This window comes from Pygocentrus nattereri, chromosome 10, assembly GCF_015220715.1.
Source record: "Pygocentrus nattereri isolate fPygNat1 chromosome 10, fPygNat1.pri, whole genome shotgun sequence".
In the NCBI taxonomy this organism is placed as follows: Eukaryota; Metazoa; Chordata; class Actinopteri; order Characiformes; family Serrasalmidae; genus Pygocentrus; species Pygocentrus nattereri.
Window position 1 is genome coordinate 37181247 of NC_051220.1, and position 20666 is coordinate 37201912.

General features: G+C 39.6%; 1 protein-coding gene across 17 annotated transcripts in view; it reads right to left on the bottom strand.

Annotated features, from left to right (window-relative positions):
• Positions 1-20666, bottom strand: part of nrxn3a (neurexin 3a) — a 483992-nt gene that overhangs the window by 45311 nt on the left and 418015 nt on the right. For all 17 annotated transcript variants that reach the window (XR_005130817.1, XR_005130816.1, XR_005130818.1 and 14 more), the window contains 2 exons: positions 7759-7848; positions 5714-6018 (listed from right to left, as the gene is read on the bottom strand). Coding sequence is in view for 14 of the 17 variants with exons in the window: in XM_037542000.1 (XP_037397897.1) it covers positions 5714-6018; positions 7759-7848 (395 nt within the window). In the remaining 3 variants the exon portion in view is untranslated. The remainder of the gene's footprint in view (positions 1-5713; positions 6019-7758; positions 7849-20666) is intronic.

Genomic DNA, 20666 nt, shown 5'->3' on the forward strand with positions numbered 1-20666 from the left:
GTCACTGGTCATTGTTTGTGTCTCTGGTGCGTAGCTCTGGGCAGTGGCACACACTCTCATGTCTGCTGCATTTGCATGTCGTTTGCCTGTTGTGCTCAGACTGGAATGTGGAGTGATGCTCGACTGAGCACCTACAGTTTATAGCAAGAGTCAGACACGGTCAACTTCAGAGCCTGCGCTAGTGGAAATTTCCATTTTCTACGCTTCGGCTGGGCCTATACTCAAATATAAAGGTTCTTAAAAGGTTCTTGGCTTGGATGTATAGTTCTTGGAAAAGAACTCTCATTACCATGTATGGAGGCTCTTCGTACAGTAATATCTCATGTAAAAATGGTTCCTGTTCGTTTTTATTTTTTATTTGTTTATTTTTTTACACTGGAATTGTCTCTCTAATTCAATCTTGCTAATTCACTCTCACTATGCAGGTCTTCATCACATTTCTGAGAGGGTAAAAACCATTACATGCTTCCTCAGATACATGTGACCCACCCCTGCAGCCTTTTTGAACTGCTTGCTGTTAATGCCATGCCACTGGACAGCTCAACACGCTTGGAGGAGGACACTAATTGCTAAGTGATGAGGGGGAGGGGGAATGGCCTGTCAACCCACCCACCCTTTCAAGGTTAACTTATTCCTACAAAGAACTTGCAATATCCAAACATCAGGGCTAACACTCACAGCTAAGGAACAAAATGTGGATCTTCTATAGCATCACTCATTATCAAAGCACCCTGAAAACACATTTTGAATCTGTTAAGATGTTCATGGCAAATACTTGTTTGGTTTAGAGGACCAAAATCAGCAAACATCACGAAATAGTGAACAAATGGACAAAGAAAACAAATTCATACATGTATTAAATGGGGTGAAGAACTGTTTCTGACCACCTCCTAATGTGAGTCTGATTGTAATCTACTTGCACTGCGTCCTGTGGGCGTTTACACCTTGCATTTCATGCAGTCGAGTGATATCTGAGCATCATCTGACCGATAGCGGGTCCAAAGGTCTGAGAGCACATTTAAACTGGATTTTTTTTTTTTATTTAAACCTAGAGGTGCACAAATCATAAACTTCAACACAAAGAAAGCTGTGACAAATAAAATAAGGATGAAAGATTCTGCACTATTGTTCACATTTTAGCAAATTTGTGCGAGTGTCCATGTGCTCATATGTACAGAAAAGGTCAGACAGTTTTCAGTCTTATCTCTTCCGAAAGACGAAGGTGCACTTCTGCTCGTTTGGAGTGAAAACCTGCAGTCACACCAACCCTCCGCAGATGAGACTGGACACTCCTGGTCTATGGCATCCCTTTAGAGAACCATTTCTGGCCCCTTTACTTTCAGTACTGTATAAGCACACTTCTGCACCCCCTCAAGCAATCAAAACAAACTGGTAGTTCACAAGTTAAAAGATCAGGGCAGAGTGTCCGGTAACAAGCCCGTCTCTTAATAAAACCACTCACTATCTAGGTTTCTGCTGACCCCAGGGTCGGAAAAGAGCTATCATCTGTCAGATGTTCACAACCTGTCAGCAGATGACACGGCCAAGTAACAACAAATCTGCCCTGAGAAAAATGTGCTGGAGAGGCGACAGCGCAGTGTAGTAATGACAACACATTTAATCAACAGTGTTGTCTTTTAGGATTAAGAGAAATTACTTAATTATGCAGTAATTAAGCAGTGATTTCCAGGTAAAAGAGCTAATCAACATTCTAATTACACCCACAGACAGAAATAAATAAAGAAATAAAAAAAGAAAACAAAGATACAACACAGACCATTTAAAATGAGTAATTTGGGCTTTGTTTTGAGACCTGCATTGTTAAAACTCTTCGCATTAGTGTCAAGCCTAGATTTCAATGTGTTCTCAGGCCAGCTGTAGGGCCTGTGTATATAAATGTCCTCCTTTCTTTTCCTTTCCTTTTTGTGTCAGATACGCGGTGGAGACTGATGGCTTTAATATCAAGACGGCCAGCTCCATTTGTCCTGCGATGCCTATAAAATGCCCCTTCTCATCGCATTTAACCGACCTGCATCAGGATAAACTTTAGATGTGCAACGCTCTGTTTTGCTGTTACAGTTGTATAAAAGTCTTGCACATTAAAAATCAGTTTGTTGACACAGCTGAAATAAGGTTAGGTCAGAAAAAAGTTCAAACCTCATGAAACGAGCCTGTGATCTTATCGCGTGCTTCACAACCAAAGTCATTTGCATGTTGTTTGACAATCATTCATGCACACCTGGCTATGTGACGAATTGAGGGGAAAAAAAACACTTTATTATTTGCATATTCATAGTTTGGAGATTCAGATTTTAATACTGTAGTCTGGCACAGTGCAGTAAAGTCAGGCATAGTGATGTACGGATACCTTTTTTTCAGACCAAGCACAAGTATGTGTTTTTAAGTACTTGCCAATACGGACACCACACTGATTAACCTACTCAGAAAGCAGTTGTGAGTGTAAAAAATATCTTTATAGTTTTGATCCTAAATTGTCTCTTTTATCAGTCTCTGTAGCACAGAGACAGGAATCACATCCACGGAGTTCAGGTTCTGAGTTTTACATTTTGTTGGACTCCCTAGTTGAATGTCTTCGAAAGCCAGGCATACATATTTTTCGAAATCTTGTTCTTTGGTGACTCACATGTTTAAATAGACTATCATGTACAGACAAAGCCTATGTTTTATATGCTTACACTGTATAAAAACTCTATTTTGTTAGCTGGTGTGTCTCTACCTGTATTGGGGAAGCTGTTCTGACTGTATTTGTTTATTTTTTTGCGAATATGCCAAAGTGGGATGTTTACTGACCACTGATTTTTCATCCGACTTCCATGATTCAGCAACATTGTGTGAGGAGACACTTGTTCTACTGCCAGCTTGACTCATTTGTTCATTAGCGCAGGGCACACTAGGCTTACATATCATGCGTACAGGAGGTATCAGATGTTGGCATCACTGTATTTTTATGATACTTGATACCAGAATCAGTATTGATGCATCCCTAGCCAAGACTACACGTTATTTTAAATGCAACACATAATTCAGGCATTACTTAACAAAACATGCAATTTTTGCACTGTAATCGCACAGAATGTGCGCTACAAAAAATAGCCTGATCGTGTCATCCATGTTGGTATATAAACGAGTCGGTCCAGTAGCCTCAGAAAGTATTTGGACACTTTAACCAATTAACCACTTAACTTGAAGAGGCTATGATTTCTCGGTCATGTTTAACAAAATATATTTGCTTCAAAGAAAAAGAGTTTTAGCACAACATCAAACAGGTGGACTTGGTAAAATTCCAACCAGACTGCACTAAGAAAACATTAAAGCACAGAGGTGGAGACATCTGTATGTGTTTCTTGTAGTCATATTGATGAGCTTGTGTTCATTGATGGGATCATCAACACAGAAATATACAAAAACATTTTGGATGCAAACCTGCAAAGTCTGAAACAGACCGACTGCAGACTGTTCCCAACAAGAAAATGACAGTCTTGGAATGGTATGTTTAAAATGATGGCAATGGACTTATATTTTAAAGTACAGCACAAAATGTCCAAATTCTTTTTGGGGCTGCGGTATATAAAGAGCCATGCGATGGACTGGCAACCTGTCCAGGGTGTATCCTGCCTTCCGCCCAATGACCACTGGGATAGGCTCCAGCACCCCCCCGCGACCCTGAGGGAGAAGTGGCTTAGAAAATGTGTGTGTGTGTGTGTGTGTGTGTGTGTGTGTGTGTGTATAAAGAATACACCCTGATTCCCTGTTTCATAAATGTTCATCAACACAAATCAATACAAGGTCTTCAGTATTAAAAGGTTGAGCTTTTGAGTGCACATACTAATCTACACAGGTATCTCGGTTTGTAGATGCAAATGTAGTTTGAGACCTGATATCCTCATTTACATGAATCATAAATGTGGGCCATGTGGTTATTTATGGCGTAGGGCCTAAAGCATGTCTATCCTACAATCAGATATGACAACCTACATTAGATTCATTTACATACACTCTCTGTCAAAAGTTTGGGGACACCCTTCTCTTTTGAATTTTACTGGCGCTACTTTTTAATCACACAAAAGATCCTTGCAAAACACTCAGCTTCAGTTGTCTTCTTTGCCAAGAAGAGCAGCTTTTGCCTAAAATAGATATGATAGTTTCCCAAAGAAATCCACTGATGCATTAAAAAAATGCAACGCATTTCAATCACTGAGATGTAAACAAAGTCATGTAGAGTGTAAACGTGTGCACTGTAAAAAAAATGTCCTGGCTCTTATTTCTTTACAGTCGTAGTGATACGACAGAGGAGTAGTGAGATCTACAACATGAACAAATATCATCAGTGAACCTACATGACTTTTTTATATGCCATCATATATAATATATATATAATAATGGTAAAATTATGATAGAATCTGAATAAAAAGATTTCTTTTGAGAAGTATTTTTCTTAGAACTCCCTGCATGTACCACTCCACCCAGCACAGGCTTTAAATATGTCTAGGGCAAGATCTTCTCAAAACTATTATAAAATAATGTCTCAGACATTCATAACCATTTCATGTATTGACTTTAAGTGATGTAGATGTAGGCACTAAACCCTTCAGATGCCTTGTTCCTATCACCATCACTGAGAACAATTCTGACTCAGTAAGTCTCTTCAGATGGTAAATTTTACAGTAAACCACTCTTTCCAACAGTAAAAGCACATAGTGAAACTTTTTTGGACCAACACAAAACATGTGTGGGCTTATTCCCAATGTAGCACTGTTACATTGTGTCATAAAATTCTGTTTTCATTAAAATAAACCAGTGGTTTTATGTCTTTAGTTATTGGAAATAAACAAAGAAAAATTCTTTTATATTAAAAACAACTTGAAAATGGGTGTCCCCAAACTTTTGACAGATTTTTGAAAAATGTTTTGTACACAAAAAAAATAGCACTTTTCCAAAAAACATTCAGTGACTTCACACTGTTCATCCCATACACATTTATATTGCACATGCGTTGGGATGAATCTATGGGGAGTGAAAGTGTGGAGGTGCTGCGTCTTTCACTCTGTTCTCCTCCTACATGGCCTGCTGTTAGTGTCTGTGTGTGTGGCTGCTGACTGGCTACAGCTGCTAAAGGAGAACCCTATGCTGGTCACTTGTGATATTTTAAACATCTGGTATTTTTCATTAACTGTCATGGCTGTACTGATTGAAAAAACAATAATGCAGTGGGTCCACCAGACCGCTGAGTAGCACATCAAACACATCAACCACACAAGGGTTAAAAATGGCTCTGCAAAGCACCAACTTGTCATAGAACCCTTATTTGTTATGAGCCAAGTCAAATGTGTAAAGTCTGACCAGGCCCTCCTGGTCAAGTCCACACACGCTCTACAGAGAACACAGTTCTGTGCATTGTAACACACAATTACTGTTTATTTGCTGAATTTATCATATTGGAAAAATAAAAACAAAATGTGGAATGCACAAAAGTGGAATATTTTTTATTTTTGGTTTGATTTTTTCCAACGTTATACTCAGCAAATAAATAGATTTTGTGCACTAAAGTTGCCACGTCTATGTGTATTCTCTGTAGATGTGTTAACTTATTTTCACTTAGAAAATCAACCAAACATAATTTAATCAGGGGTGTTCAAACTTTTGTATGACTGTAAATGTGGAAGTTTGAGGAGTTGTGTTTGTGTAGTGGTACCGATATTGTAGGTGGCGAGCGGTGCTTTCTAGTGGTCGTGGTGGACATGGTGGTGGTTGTCTCAATGAAGGTGGTGGACATCTCCGGGGGCAGAGCTGTAGTTCTGGCCGATCCTGCAGAGGGCACTTCCCCCACCAGGCGCACACTGCCGTTGATTCTGATGTTGGGGTTGCCCTGCGCGGCCATATTGAGCACTTTCAGGCCATTGTAGTAGAGGCCCGAGAGCTGGCCTTGAAACGGCCGCTTGCGGTCAGCGCCCCCGATCGTAATGGTGGCCTGGGTGTTGAATATCGTTAGCTGCCGCCCTGAGAGGAGAGCAAGGGAGACCCAGACACATTCATTAGAAAAGCAGGTCAAAGCCATCTCAACATGGCTCTCCTTCAGCGTTAGGACCCGGAGAGATTAATGATTGTTTCATGTTACCGTACCTCACAAAATGTCATATCAGAAGACCCGTAAAAGATTAAAAGGTCAGGCCGTAAACTGGGGTCATTAGACAGCTCAGACCTGAATGAGTCTACGTGAGAATATATTCCTGCATGACTAAGACAGACAGTATGACATAAACATTATCAAACATTTAATCAAGTATAAGTAGGTTGTCATCTGCAGTAATGCATTAAATAAATTAAGGCTGTGGGATATTTACACTAACATTCAAGAATATGGAATCAAAACTAATTGGTTAAAGTTAAATGTACAAAATAACTGATTATGCTAATACTGTACAGATTTATATGTTTAAACAAATTTGAAAGAAAGAGAAAGAAATGATAGATGTGTCCAGAATGATGAACAGAATTGTAAGTGATTATATTAACTGAAAAAGCTGTCTGAGAATGAACCGGTGATCAAGTCTTAAAAATAACTTAAAATCATGGAAATATAATCATGATATATTATTTATTATTTTATTCACATATCATTCTTGAAATGTTGAATAAAATGTCTAAAAATACCTTCTGGCAAATAGTGAACGATGAATTACCACAAAGACAATTTCAGTAAATTATTATAAGTTCTTGTTATTCCCCTAAAATCTCAAATGTGCCTGATTTTTAGTAAATAAAATAGCTATTATTAATATGGCTACTTGTTAACAGTAGTGTAGTAAGGTGTGCATATTAATATGTAAATTAAAGGTGCTACCATGGAAGAAATGAAACACTTCAACATTTGATAAACAATACATGTGGTCAAACATTCTCAAATAAAATGACAAATGACTTTAGAAAAATAAAAAAATCGAAATGATAATGATTCAAATGATAAGGACTCAAAGAAGGCACGTTACTGCAAGACAAACCCAAAGTAGACTGAAGCAATTTATGACATACTTATAATGTTTTTAGCTGTGACTTTAACATTGATTTTATGGAAGTTTTACGCAGAATAAATCTTGAAAACTTTGGAAGAATCGCCAAATATTTTTTTTTTTCTCCCCGACACCTGCACAATATATAGACTGTATTAGCAAATTAATTAGAGGTCCAAGTCACTGTACATGCATTCTTTGGAACGGGGGGGTTGTTGGGGCAGAAAGAGAGGGAGAGAGAAAGACAGACTGACAGAGAGAGAGAGAGAGAGAGAGAGAGAGAGAGAGAGAGAGAGAGAGAGAGAGAGAGAAGGAGGAGAGAATGAGTGGAGAAACAGTAAGAGAAGAAACAAAAAGAAAGACGGTGACGAGAGAGAAAGAAAGAGAAAGGGAAGGGGAGAGGAGAAAGCACAGAGAGAGAGAGAGAGAGAGCGAGCAAGCGAGAGAGCGAGAGAGAGAGAAAGCGAGACAGAGAAAGCGAGAGAGAGAAAGCAAGAGAGAGAGAGCAAGCGAGAGAAAGCGCGAGAGAGAGAGAGAGAGAGAGAGAGAGAGAGAGAGAGAGAGAGAGAGAGAGAGAGAGAGAGAGAAAAAGCGAGAGAGAGAGAAAGCAAGAGAGAGAGAGCGTATAATGAGTGGATGGAGATCTGGGTGTAAGGTCTGTTGGTACAGACCGAGTTACTGATGGCGAGTCTACATGGCAGAATGAAAGTTGAAGAATGGCGGAGTTTACCTTTCTCCTGTAGCCACTCCTCTACGGGCCGGGCATATTTGAATGGGATTTTCTTATTTGCCATTTGCAATCTCTCATTATCGTTGTTGCCTTTAAAGTTTAAAAGACAGCTTTAATAGTTGGTAATGACAGTCAGTTATTCAGAAAGCATTTGCTCCCCATGTTTAAAAAGACATTTATACATGTTTTAGAGGGATTTAGAAAAAAGAAATTTAAGTTTCATTTGAATGTGGCTTGTGTTTGGGCTGTTATAGGAATCTGCTGGCCTTCATTTTCTCCTCTGCATTGTGACAAGAAATGGACTAGAACTAAAGGCTCATTATCGTCTTCTGCTAAACATATCAGTCATTATCAAAAGTGCCTCTTATGGACTTGAAGCCAGTCCATTCAGAATAATGAACACCAGCAGGCTCCAAACTCTCGCTGACATGATTAGATGCTCGGGGTCAACTTCACTGTCATCTGTCTATCATTCAGACAACAAGCATGCTGGTACATACATTCAGGGCTAAAGATTAGAAGACAGTTTAATTTTTAAAAGACCTTTTTGGTATTTTCATGTTCATATTTCTAATACATCATGCAAAGTCATCATTTAACTCAACATCAAGGTGATATCTGCACAGACTTAAATTAGGAGTGGGCAGTATGGCAATTTATATGTATCACAATATGCTGTTTAATATCATTAGTACTTAACAACTGCACGCATCATAAAAAGGCATATTTAGACCAATTATAGCCAGCTTGTAAACAACAACAAACAGCGTATAGTAACTACATTAACTATATATAGGTACTATATAATTATAGTCATTACCAGTTGATCAGATGGTAGCTGATTATGCCATTATCTTAATTTATTTAATTTTACAAATTGCTTATTTACTTCTTAGACAGGCATTTAATGATTTTTTAAATTTTCTGTATAACTACATGGTTAAAGTGTAAACAAAGTCATTCAGACTGGTTTGGTGTTAAATGCTCTGTTCTAGAGAAACTTAGAGTCACAGTTGTTCACAGTGGTGGTGATAGGAACCAGACGTCTGAAGAGTTTAACGCCTTTCAATGTTCCCTCACAGAAAATTATTACATGAAATGGTTACCTGATGGCTCAGGCCTGATGCCTGGGACACCGTTTTATAATAGTTCTGAGATCAGGTTTTGGTTTAAAATATATTAATAGGTACATTCATGGCAGAGGTGTACATGCAGGGTACTGTAAGGAAAAACAGCCCCCAATTTTTTTTTCAGACTAACCACAGGTTTGTCATTATCTACATTACGTATAACTATTGCCGAAACAAAACCCTGTATCTCCAAAATGGTAACTTTACAGGAAAAGGAAAAAAACCTACTTTACTTTTAATGTAAGTCAATGTAACCAGACTTTCTTCTGAGTAATTTTGGTCCATTTATCATGAGATTTACATAATGATAATGACAACAGGCATTTTCAAATTACGTCAATAACTGAAAAATGGAGGTTTTGTTCTGATAGCAGCAACAAAAACTCAGAAGGTACATGTTAGTTCACTGGTGATTTTGGATAAAAGTAGATAAAATTAATAGTAAATAAAATTAATAATGTATTTGTGTGGTAGACATCACGACCCCTGGTTCCTAACATCACCACTGTAAAGAAATCAATATGTATCTTAACCATTTAACCATTTCACATCAAACCACCGAAGCACTGGATGAATTATGCAGAAATTTTGAAGCTGGAATTCCCCTTTAAATAGTTCATTTCTTATTAAAAACCTGCTTATAGCCTTTTATAAATGTGCCACTACTGTTTTGCTGGTGCATATTGTCCATTTCAACCTTCCTCTGACCTCCCTCAACAATATCTTGATATACATCATGTCAGTGTCATCAAGTATCATCTTTGCCATATCGCCCACCCTTAATTTGAACATCAGAAGCTGGACATGTGCGGGCAGAACAGCAACTGCTTTTGTTTTCCAAAGTCACAGGAAAGCTAATAAAAAGCTGGTGGCCCAGGCTTGCTCTGTGAAGGGTGTCTGGGGGTGTTTGTTTTAATGACGAGCCTGCAGCGCTCAGGCTGATATTCTATACACCAGAGAAACAGCGAGGGGCTGTGCAGAATGGCTGCTGCATTTAACATCGGAGCAGGGAAGCTGCCAAGCCATGCTGTTCCTACACCGATGTCAAGTGGAGAGGGACAGGCGCGATGCTCCAGGGCACAGTGGGAGCCAAATTCCACTACACCAGGGAAGAACACTCGGAGGGCGGGAGGAGGAGGGCATCCCAAACCGAGGTGCTATCGATGTCATTGCTTTTCTCACACAGCAGGTAAACATGTCTCCTGTATCCCCCCTGAACCAGGACACTCTCATACATGTAAACATTAAGACAAAAGGCAGATTGTTAATATGGGTTGAGGAAAATAGACCAAGATGACCAACAGGTTCAAGGTGACATGATACTAACCAGGGCAGATGTGGTTCTTTGGTCCCTGCTCAAGTGTTTGTTAATATATATATATATATATATATATATATATATATATATATATATATATATATATAAACACTAAAGTTCTAAAACAGAAACAACATCCTGACTCCTTGTCTTATACACAGAGCATCAAAGCCAAATCATCTCACTTTTCTATTATGTCTAATGTATTTAACCCTTGTGTGGTGTTCAGGTCTGAAGGACCCATTTTTAATGTTTAGCAAAAGAAAAAATGATGATATATTATTATTTCAACCTCAGATTCCCTGGCCTTTGCTCATTTTCTGTGAAGAACATAAGCTGCTGACTGGCTACAGCTGCTAAAGGAGAACCCTACGCTGGCCACTAGTGATATTTTAAACATCTGGTTCTTTTACATAAATTGCTATGGCTGCATTGATTTAAAAAAACAATAATGCCGTGGGGTCCACCAGACCACAGAGTAACAACAACATGAACACCACACGGGGGTTACACTTTACATACACATTAAATCTTTTTTAAACGTTGGGTTAATGTTGTAAAATCTCAATGACCTTGTTTTCCCCCAGCAACATCATCTGTGAATTTCTGACAGCAGTTTGACTGATATTTGTCCAGATTCAGCCCAAAGACTGTTTTCTATTAAGTTGTATTTGCAAGTTATAGAGGTAGCTCATGTATTACTCCTGGTGAGAGTGGCTGTTACATCTATCATCTCAGAATCATTTTAGAGTCCTCAGAGTCTTTTATGACAATAAAAAACAACAAACTTGACTGTATTAAAAATGTATGCATGCAGGTATAAAGCATTTTGAATCCTCAAGAAAACCTGATTTAGATTTAAATAAGACCCACCCCACCAAATCACACCTGCACCCTTGTGTCGGTCTGTGTACTAGGTGTTGCACGACTATTAATTTGAACTCTTTGACCAGTCATTTAAAAAGCTGATCATTGTGTGATGTAAACCTCATGCTAAAATCACACCAGCTCCCAGAATTTCACCTCTTATGAAGAATTTATACTAACAATATACGGACATTTATGCTATAGTTTTATATTATATGGCTCTGTCTGTCCGTGCACTGGTTTCATTAGTCCAATGGAAAACTAATAATTGTTTATCAAGCTAAATGCAAAGAGCAAGCAATTTTCACCAGTTCTCATCTCTTCACACCAGTGAGCCTTTAGAGTGAAATTTACTACTAGTTGCAAAATCAGAAAACATTCCAGATTCCCAACATTCCTGATCCTGTTTTGAGAAGTTATTTCTGAATTTTCTCTAAAACCAAGAAATGCCAGCCTGTACTTCACTTAATTTAATGCAAGTTGTTTTTTGTTGTGCATGATTTTCTTGTCACTGTATTTCAGGCACCGTCCTCAACCACTTGCTGTCAACAGCGTCAACTAGTGGATTTATTACTTGCAATTTCTAGTGTGTACAAAGAAACACGATTGGACAGGATTATACTTACTGATAAACTACGAAATCACCTTAGCAGGGAACAATTCACGGAATGGGCGACACTTCAGTGAACAGATTGTGTGGTTTGTCTCTGGAATGCACAAATGAATGAACAAACTGAGCAGCCATGGAGTGTGAGGGTCAGAGCAGGTGTGTGAGTGGTGGTCAGGGGGAAAGGTGGAGAAGGTAGGGCAGCTGGTCAGATCGTCTGGGTCACTTATCACCATCACACTGAGGGAAGCAGCATGAAGGAGTCATGACCTCACTGTCTCTCTTGCTCACACACACTTGCACACACAAACCCGCGCACAGCATCTGCTTTTTAATACCCAATGCTCTGCTTATGTAGGAAAACCTACATAATTTTCCCCGTAATTTAGTCACATCCAATTCCATCCACTAGGCAGGACTCGAATCAGGTGATACCGACAGATACCACTAGGAGGGCGTAAGCCATCACAGCATTCCTTTGTGACCTGTGAAGCACCACCACATTTCTTCATACTGCTGCTTCTGCAACGTCATTGGAAATCTGAAAGCGCTCAGAGGAAAGCGTCAACCGCCAAATGTATTATGTCAGCTAACAGACACCAGCGCTGACCAGCTTCACACTGAGTGATGGGGAGAGGGGACTATCCTACCCACCCAGAGAGCGAAACCAATTGTAGTCTCTTGGACTCCCAGCCAAGGATGGCTGTAGCATCACCAGTGCCAACGCTTAGATGTTTGCACCACTTGGGAACCGGGTAATGACAACTCTTAAGGTTACAGACTGATGTACAGACTTTGGACACCATTTACCTCAAAACAATGGGATCTAAATGCTCAGCATGTGGCCATGAGGGACAGGGATGCAGTCTCAAACTGGCTCTAAAATGGAGGTGCATGGCTAAAATAAAGCTCCGCCTACAGACTAAAAGTCTGTTTTGGTAGTGCCATGAAAACATTGGACTGTTTTTTTTCTTTAAAAGAAATCACAACTGTAACTTTAGGGGTTAGGGAAATACCCTATAAATTAGGGTTCTCACTCACCTGTTACACCCCCTTCCCCCTACTACTACCGAAAACGTGCTTTTTCAAAAGACAGACTGTTTCCATTTCAGCAGCCATGTGTTTCCAGTGGATTGGATGATCCTGACTGTGCTTCACTAAAAGGTCCGGTTCGTCTCTGCTGTTACGGACAGTCATCTAGAACAGTGCCCACTAAAAATAACCCCTCTGATACAGAAAGCACCTGCCTCAGCACTGCACCTGCTTCTGCATCGCCCTTATAGCTTCCCCAGGGCCTCTAGTGCGGTTCTTCTCAGAGCCTGCAACCGATGTCTGGCTGGGGTCATCTTTTATGCTAACGTGAGCCTTCTAACAAAACGAATAAACTATTTATTTAGGCCATTGGGTTTGATGCATGCAGAGAGGAATGTGCTCCAAAAAAAAAAAAAATGGAAATTTCATGGAATGGATGAGGACCCAGTTCACAGACGTGTTCCAATGGTTGGCGCTTTGATCCACCTGAATAGAGGGCACGACACTGACGCAAGCTCCTGAGGATATGAGGGAGTCTCTTTGAAATTGAAACATCACCACGAGGTGTTAACACGGGCACAGGATCACACGCTGGCGAGGAATAGCACTCCCGCTGCGATTAACTTTTACAAACATTTCCAAGAGGTGCTGTGGAAATCTTGAACATTTCAATTCCACTTCAATGAAATAAGAACAGGACAGAATTCAGCTCCTGAATGTAATATTCATGAAGCGTCACAACGACACGGTCATGTTTTATAATTACAAGCTACACATTGCTTTGGCTCATGAAAATGCTGAGGACAAATTTTTAAAGCGATGAATGGAAAACTTACTCAGAGCACAACACCTTTATAAACCCGTAATGTGATGTGTAGCTAGTTGTCAATACTGAAATTGAATACTGATGCTGAAGAAAGTAAAGCTGGTTGCATAAATGCAGTCTAATCCATAAAAGTATCTGGATCAATCTGTGCTGGAAGCACTAAACATTCCAGCACTGATGCTACGGAGATCTGTTGCCATTGATGGGTACTGTTTTTAATACTGTTCCAAATCTTGGATGATGCAAAAATACATTAGAGCTGTTTGCAGAGGGATGGAATAGAAGAACAAGATGCCTAAAGCACACCTGAACATATTTCTTACTATTAAATTATGCTACCTTACCAATGGCAACTAATATAAATATACATTCTGCCTGGGTTGAAAATCAGAAAAAAAAAAAGAAAAAAAAAACCTTTTTAAGTGTATTAATTTTTAATGTAGGTTAGTTTCAGGCCATTTGTATTGGTCCATTTTGTTATATGTTCCCAAAATGTAGGAACACAGTGTATTTTTGTAGATGGGCACTTATGGTATACACTACATAGCCAAAACTATGCGCACAACTGTGCAGGCCTCTGAAATTCCTTCACACCAAACTCATCAAACCATGTCTTCATGGATCTCACTTTATGCATAGGGGCACAGTCATGCTGGAAAAGGAAAGGGTCTTCCATAAACTGTTGAGTTCTAATTGTCTAAAATGTCGTATGCTGTAGCCTTAACATCACCTTTCACTGGAACTAAATGGCCCAACTCTAAAAAAACATCCCCAGACCATTATACCTCCTCCACCTAACTTTACTGATAGCACTATTCAGACATCCAGACATCCGTAAAACTCAAATTGCCAGTGAAGCATGATTCATTACTCCAGAGTTTCCTCTGCTACAGAGTAGAGTCCAGCAGATACTCGGTATTGCACATAGTGATCTTAGGAAACCTATTTCATGAAGCTTCTCATGTAGTTCTTGCAGACTCGCTCTGTAAGTTGTGGTGGAGCTGTTGTTGGGCAGATCTTGCCAACTTGTAGCAGAGGCAATATCCTATGACAGTGCCACATTTGAAGCTACTGTAATTCAGTTCAACACATTTTACTGCACTTGTTTATTTTTGGAGATTGCATGACTGTGCTTGATTTTATACACCTATTAGCATTGAGTGTGGCTGAAACACCTAAGCTCCATAACTAGGAAAGATCACATATATTTCACATATGCTTGGCCATACAGTGTATGAGTGTTTGCCTAAAGTGTTGAGCCACCACAAGCTGCCTAAAGATATTCCCTCCTGGTGTTGGTGGTGGACAGCGCTATCAACTTGTTGGTCCAAAATCTCCCACAGGTGTTCAATTGGGTTGAGATCTGGTGACTGCAAAGGCCATAACATGTGATTTATGTAAATTCATACTAAGCAAAACATTCAGCTTCTCCTCATGCCTTGCAGATGGGGGAATGTCATCCTGGAAGAAAACAGCTCCATCAGGATAGAAATTTCACCAAAGAGTAAAGGTGATCATTCAGACTAACTTCATATTGATTTGCAGTGACCCCTCCATCTAAGGGGACAAGTGGAACCAAACCATGCCAGCAAAATGCCCCCTACATCATCACAGAGCAATCAGAGTGCCTCACTGTAGGGGTCAAGCATTCAGGCCTGTACTGTTCTCTTGGTATACATTGCCCAAGTATTTTCCCACTAGTTGAGAATACGGTAAATTTTGACTCATCTGACCAGATCACTTTTCCCCACATCTCTGTAGATTAGTGATGATGGTTTGTGCACAACTAAACACTCAAATGTTCTTCTGTATTTATAATGGGTGGTTTTGGCATTAATATCCCTCTCTATGGTCCCGTTGCATAAGCATTTATTATAGTGTCCATATTAAGTTTGATACGCCAAGCTCCTTTTCAGCTGGGGAGAAAGACATCTGAAGTCCTACAGAACAAGGAGAAAAGCACATACACAGCTCCTGATTAATCTTTTACCTTCAACGTGGAGTCGAAAGTCGAAAATAGTCCTAAGAATTTAAACTCTTCCTCTTCCAAAGCAGTGCTAACAGTACTCATTTTCACATAGGTTGTTGGCTGGTGTCCCAGTGGACAGCTTCTGCTGATCTAACAGGTCTACAAAAAGCCTAGACGAGAAATGTGTCTGCGACTCCTGAGGAGCTTCCCTCAATATCTTCTCACACAATAAGAGTGGGAGCATTTATCTGGGCATCCTTGGTGGTTTCATTTAATTGCAGGATTAGAGGAGCGGCTCATATTGAAAGCTTATCTTTCTCCCCCTCTGGAGAGATTTATAAGGGCAAGAGATTTTGTTTTTGATACGAGTAATTGTATTTGGCTCATAGGGTACATGGGTATCTATTTCACCCCTAAGAAAGTAGCCACCTTAAATCTTCCGGTGATAAAAGCACTTTTCCTGCTTCCAAAAGTGCACCGCATTTGAGCAATAGTTGTCCTGCTGCAGAGTCGCGTCATTCTGAAGAGCCTTACGTGAGCTTGTTCCATCAATATTCCCCCCACAGCATTTACAAAGACACACCACAGCCTGCAGCTTATATACAAGGCTCCAGGGGTTTCTTATCTTACGGAGCGTGCTGTAAGACACTGGGCTGCTCGATGTGATTACAGATGATGTGAGGTCAAATCTTTGTGCGCATTATATACTACCATGGTGACTTGATAACTATATATATATATATATATATATATATATATATAGTTCTGCAGAAGAAGGCTCCTTCATATTAAACAGGCCTACACAAGTGGGAGCAATCTTCTTAAATCACAGCATGATGGAGGCTGCACTGTCACAGAAAGCAGCTGGCAGTGTTTTTTTGCAATTTACTGTGTCAAGGATGACTCTTTCCATAGCAACAAACCTGACCTAGGGACCACCTCAAAGACCTCCAAGATAAAGCAACTGGGTGTTTTTTCTTTTACCAGTACTTGAGGGCAGCCAGATAGAAAATCATGCATAGTCTGAACCCAAGGTCATACAAACAGCCAAGTCCAGATAGCCTGTTATCTCATATTGTCTTTGTCTAAAGGACATGGCAAGGCTGAAAAACTGCTTTAGCGATTCTCCAAGCTGGATCACATGATTTCTCAAAGCGTTTCCCACAAGTCTGCTGCAGTAATAAAGAAACTACAGTGAAGAAACACTACAGTATAAGCACATATTACATCACTCCTCATCCTCAGAGAAATGGGTAATACTATCTTTGTTTCACAAGAAACAAGACAAGGCAAGACTAGTCCAGGCCACAAATGTAGACTGTAAGGATTGCTGTCCATCAGAAACCAAAATGACCATGACTTTCTGTCCATGAATGGATCATGCAAGTCTTTTAGAAAGCTCACATTCTTGACCTAAAAGATTTTGGTGTAGTATATAAACATTTTTAGCCCCACCCATTCTTATATAAATGATTAGACATATTTTAGTCTGGACTGCTTTTTGAATAAGACACAATACAGGGCAGCCAATCAGAGCTGAGCTCATTTATATATACCAATGGTAAAGACACCATAATAAAAACAGCCTGTTTAATTTTTTAGGGGATAAGAAGAGGATGGAAAATGGTCATGTAAAAATTAATTGTAATTGTTTTTTCTACATCAAACTGCAATAACATTACATGTTGGGAAAATATAAAATGCAAGAAAAATATAGGATATGGCCCTTAATGTATGGTCCAGAAGATATTTCTCCCACATAAAGTTCTTGAGGGAACCAAAGATGGTTCTTCTAATATATAAATATTTTATATATACATTTTTGCTATGCACTTCCTTTCTTAAAACTCACATTTCTAGAACAGAAAGATCATTTCATTATGATTTTTAGCCCCATTTGAACCCCAGTTCTCCCATTCCAACAAATTTTTTACAATCAGAAGCTATTTTCCAGGTCGGGAGCTTGGTCGTAAGCAACTGACAGCTCAGATAAGCATGAAAGGGGAGTCTTTAGCCTCTCTGATTGAGCTAGTGTGAGATGGTCAGCAACATAACTGAATGAGTAAATCATACAGTGGCAGTAAACATTTCCATGTACAGACTGAGAGCAGATGAAAAGGACTCAGAGCAAAATCAGCAGGTTTCCTTGCAGTTCTCTGTTCTTCATCTGATGCTCTGAAACACGACAGATCTCTCCTTTTAGCTTGACTTGAAAAGATCTACAAACGAAACTGCACTCAGGCTAATCCAGTAGCTTAATAACCACTGCTCATCGCTGTTGAACTGATTTAGGCTGTCAGGATATCCTAAATATTATTTCAATGCTGGCGACATTTATCTGAGGACATTTTCTCAGGACATTCGGCAGCTTTTTGTTCGACTTTTCCTGTTCCACCTGGTGGAATGGGAAAATTCGAACAAGCAGCCGGTGAAAAAGATGGTTGAAAGGCATGATACAAGGAGGTTTCACTATTAACGCTCAACAGCTGAGTAACACTGACCCATTTTAGATATGGGAATACTAATCAACATAAAAAAAATAAGTGAACAAAGAAAGAAATCAATAAATACTCAAAAATAAAAGCAAAGTTGAAGGTAGAACCATTCGTACCAAGTCATAACATCACAGACAATTCGATGTCTGTGTATTTTGAAAGATGTGTGTTCTGGGGGGTGGGAGGTGTGGTAGGGTGACAAGTACATTTCAGTGGTGCAGAGCCCAGGTACCTTAGATAGTGAAGTGCTTCAGCGAGGCTTTTCACAGTGAGAGAGTAAGAAAGAGAGGGATCGGCACCTGGAGAGATGCTCTCTTTTCCAGCCTCCCTGATGACACCAAAATGATCCAGCCATTTGACTGAAGTGTGCAACCCCAGACCATTGTCACTGGGGTAGCAGAATAGCAGAGCCCATTGCACATGTAATCGTCTGCCATTTTCCCTGCTGCCACTCGCTATTACCCAGTCTGGGACCTGGAGCTGCCAGAGAAGACACAAGGACATCAAAAAGCCCCAGCGCAGCTATAAAGCTTCAAAAAAAGAAGAAAAAAAGTCATCTCTTTTTTCAACACACATACATCCTCACCACCATGTTGAGGCATCACACTGTGCACGTGTGTCAAAAATGATGTAGCTTCCCCTCTTTTTTCCTCTCCGTAACCCCTGGCTCATGTAACCACTTGTCTCTTGAACACACCATCAGCTCAACACACTCTGACATCTCATGCCAAACTCCAGGGGTGTGTGGGACAGTTTGGGGCTGCAGTCCGTTATGATGTAGATCTGGAGTGATCCCCTCCGCTTTGCTCTTTTTTTTGTGTGTGTGGCAAAGGTAGAGACGTCTATTCAGATGTTCTGCCCTCAACGTTGTTTTACATTTTAAAGTGTTCATTTATTTATTTGCTTATTAAATGATTAGTAATCCTACATAAGAACCAGGCTGTCAGTATTGATGTCAGTAATCAAGCAATCAATCATTGACTATTTCTGATTATTAAATCAAGCAAGCAATAAAAATGGACTTCACTGAACAATAAACAATGCATAGCCTTACGAAGTCTCTGAAGATACACTAGGGCAGCCTTAAAATCATCGCTGTGAAAAATAAATGAATATAATTATTTGCGATTAATCACATTTGTGTAGTTTTTTGGCGATTAATCAGTCAAATCTCACTCTAAAGAAAGATGTATTTGTTTTAAAAAGCTTTTTTTTAAGTGTGGTTATATGAGGGGACAAAATAATGTGAATGTATTTATTACCTTCAATTATTCAATAACATTATGTTCCAACCGGTGACTGTATATATCATATCACTGTGAAGAAAACCTTATTTTTTTTTAGATTTGTGTGGCAACTGCATGATGAATGGAGCAAACAATTATTTGGAATGATATCTTTTTATATTAATTTCCACAGAAAGTTAAGAATGGCTTTTCCATTTCCTCTAAAGGTCCTTTCTTGGAAATGTAGGATTAGTTTCAGTGATGACATATACAGTCCGTGGATCCACCTCCTCTAATCGTAGCCTCTCACTCTTGTTCCTACAGCTCATGGGTTCTTGTTACAGTGGAGGCTCTTGAGGGGAACTGGAGTTCCACTTCGCTGTTGCTTTTGTTCATTTGCTGCTCGTTGATTTATCCATAGTTCTTCCATGAGCACCGTCTTGTGTGGTCTGTATCACTTCAAGCCATTTAAAAGCTATATTTGAATGCGAGAGTTACAACCACAGATTCTGTCCTAGCAACATCTACACAGTAGTGCAGGATAAAGCTGGGACTATTATATAGATGGTTCGAAGGGTTGAACTAGGAAGATGTGTTGACTGAGTTACAAACAGCAATATTAAGTGATTAAGTTAAGTGATACTTTTTTTTTGATCCCACAACCGGGGAAATTCCACCTCCGCATTTAACCCATCCGTGAAGTGAAACACCACATACACACTAGTGAACACACACACACTAGGGGGCAGTGAGCACACTTGCCCGGAGCGGTGGGCAGCCCTATCCACGGCGCCCGGGGAGCAGTTGGGGGTTAGGTGTCTTGCTCAAGGAAGAACTGTCGGCCTTGGGGATCGAACCGGCAACCTTCCGATCACAGGGCCAGATCCCTAACCTCCAGCCCCCATTAACAATGTATTGTGTTAAAAAATACATATTATTGGGTGTGTTCATCAGGCTCTGTAAGAGAAACCGGTAGAGGAAGTGAAAATATTGTCAATGTCCAAAGAATAATGCATCTCTATTCTTGCATTTTTTTTTCTTTTTCTACATACTCTGAACATAGCAGCTGTTTTTCACATTCTGTGAAATTTTCATGATAAACGGACCAACAGAAATGCTCCAAAATCTCTTTTCATTAACTTATATTCCTGCCTTCTTCTGTTAATATACTGTTTTGGAGATGTGTGTCTTTACTTGGACAGTGACAATAAGCATTATCATCAAACAAACAATATATATTCAAAGCCAAATAATCACTGCTAATTCAATTTGATGGACTAACCAATTAATTGTGACAGCCCGTATGTTAAACAATAACAAACCAAAAAAATAAAGTCTTTGAGCAATTATTTATAGCCTGATGTAACTCAACCACAGCCCATTATCAAGACCTAGAGTATCTATTAAATTACTGATCACTACAGGCAAATAATGCACA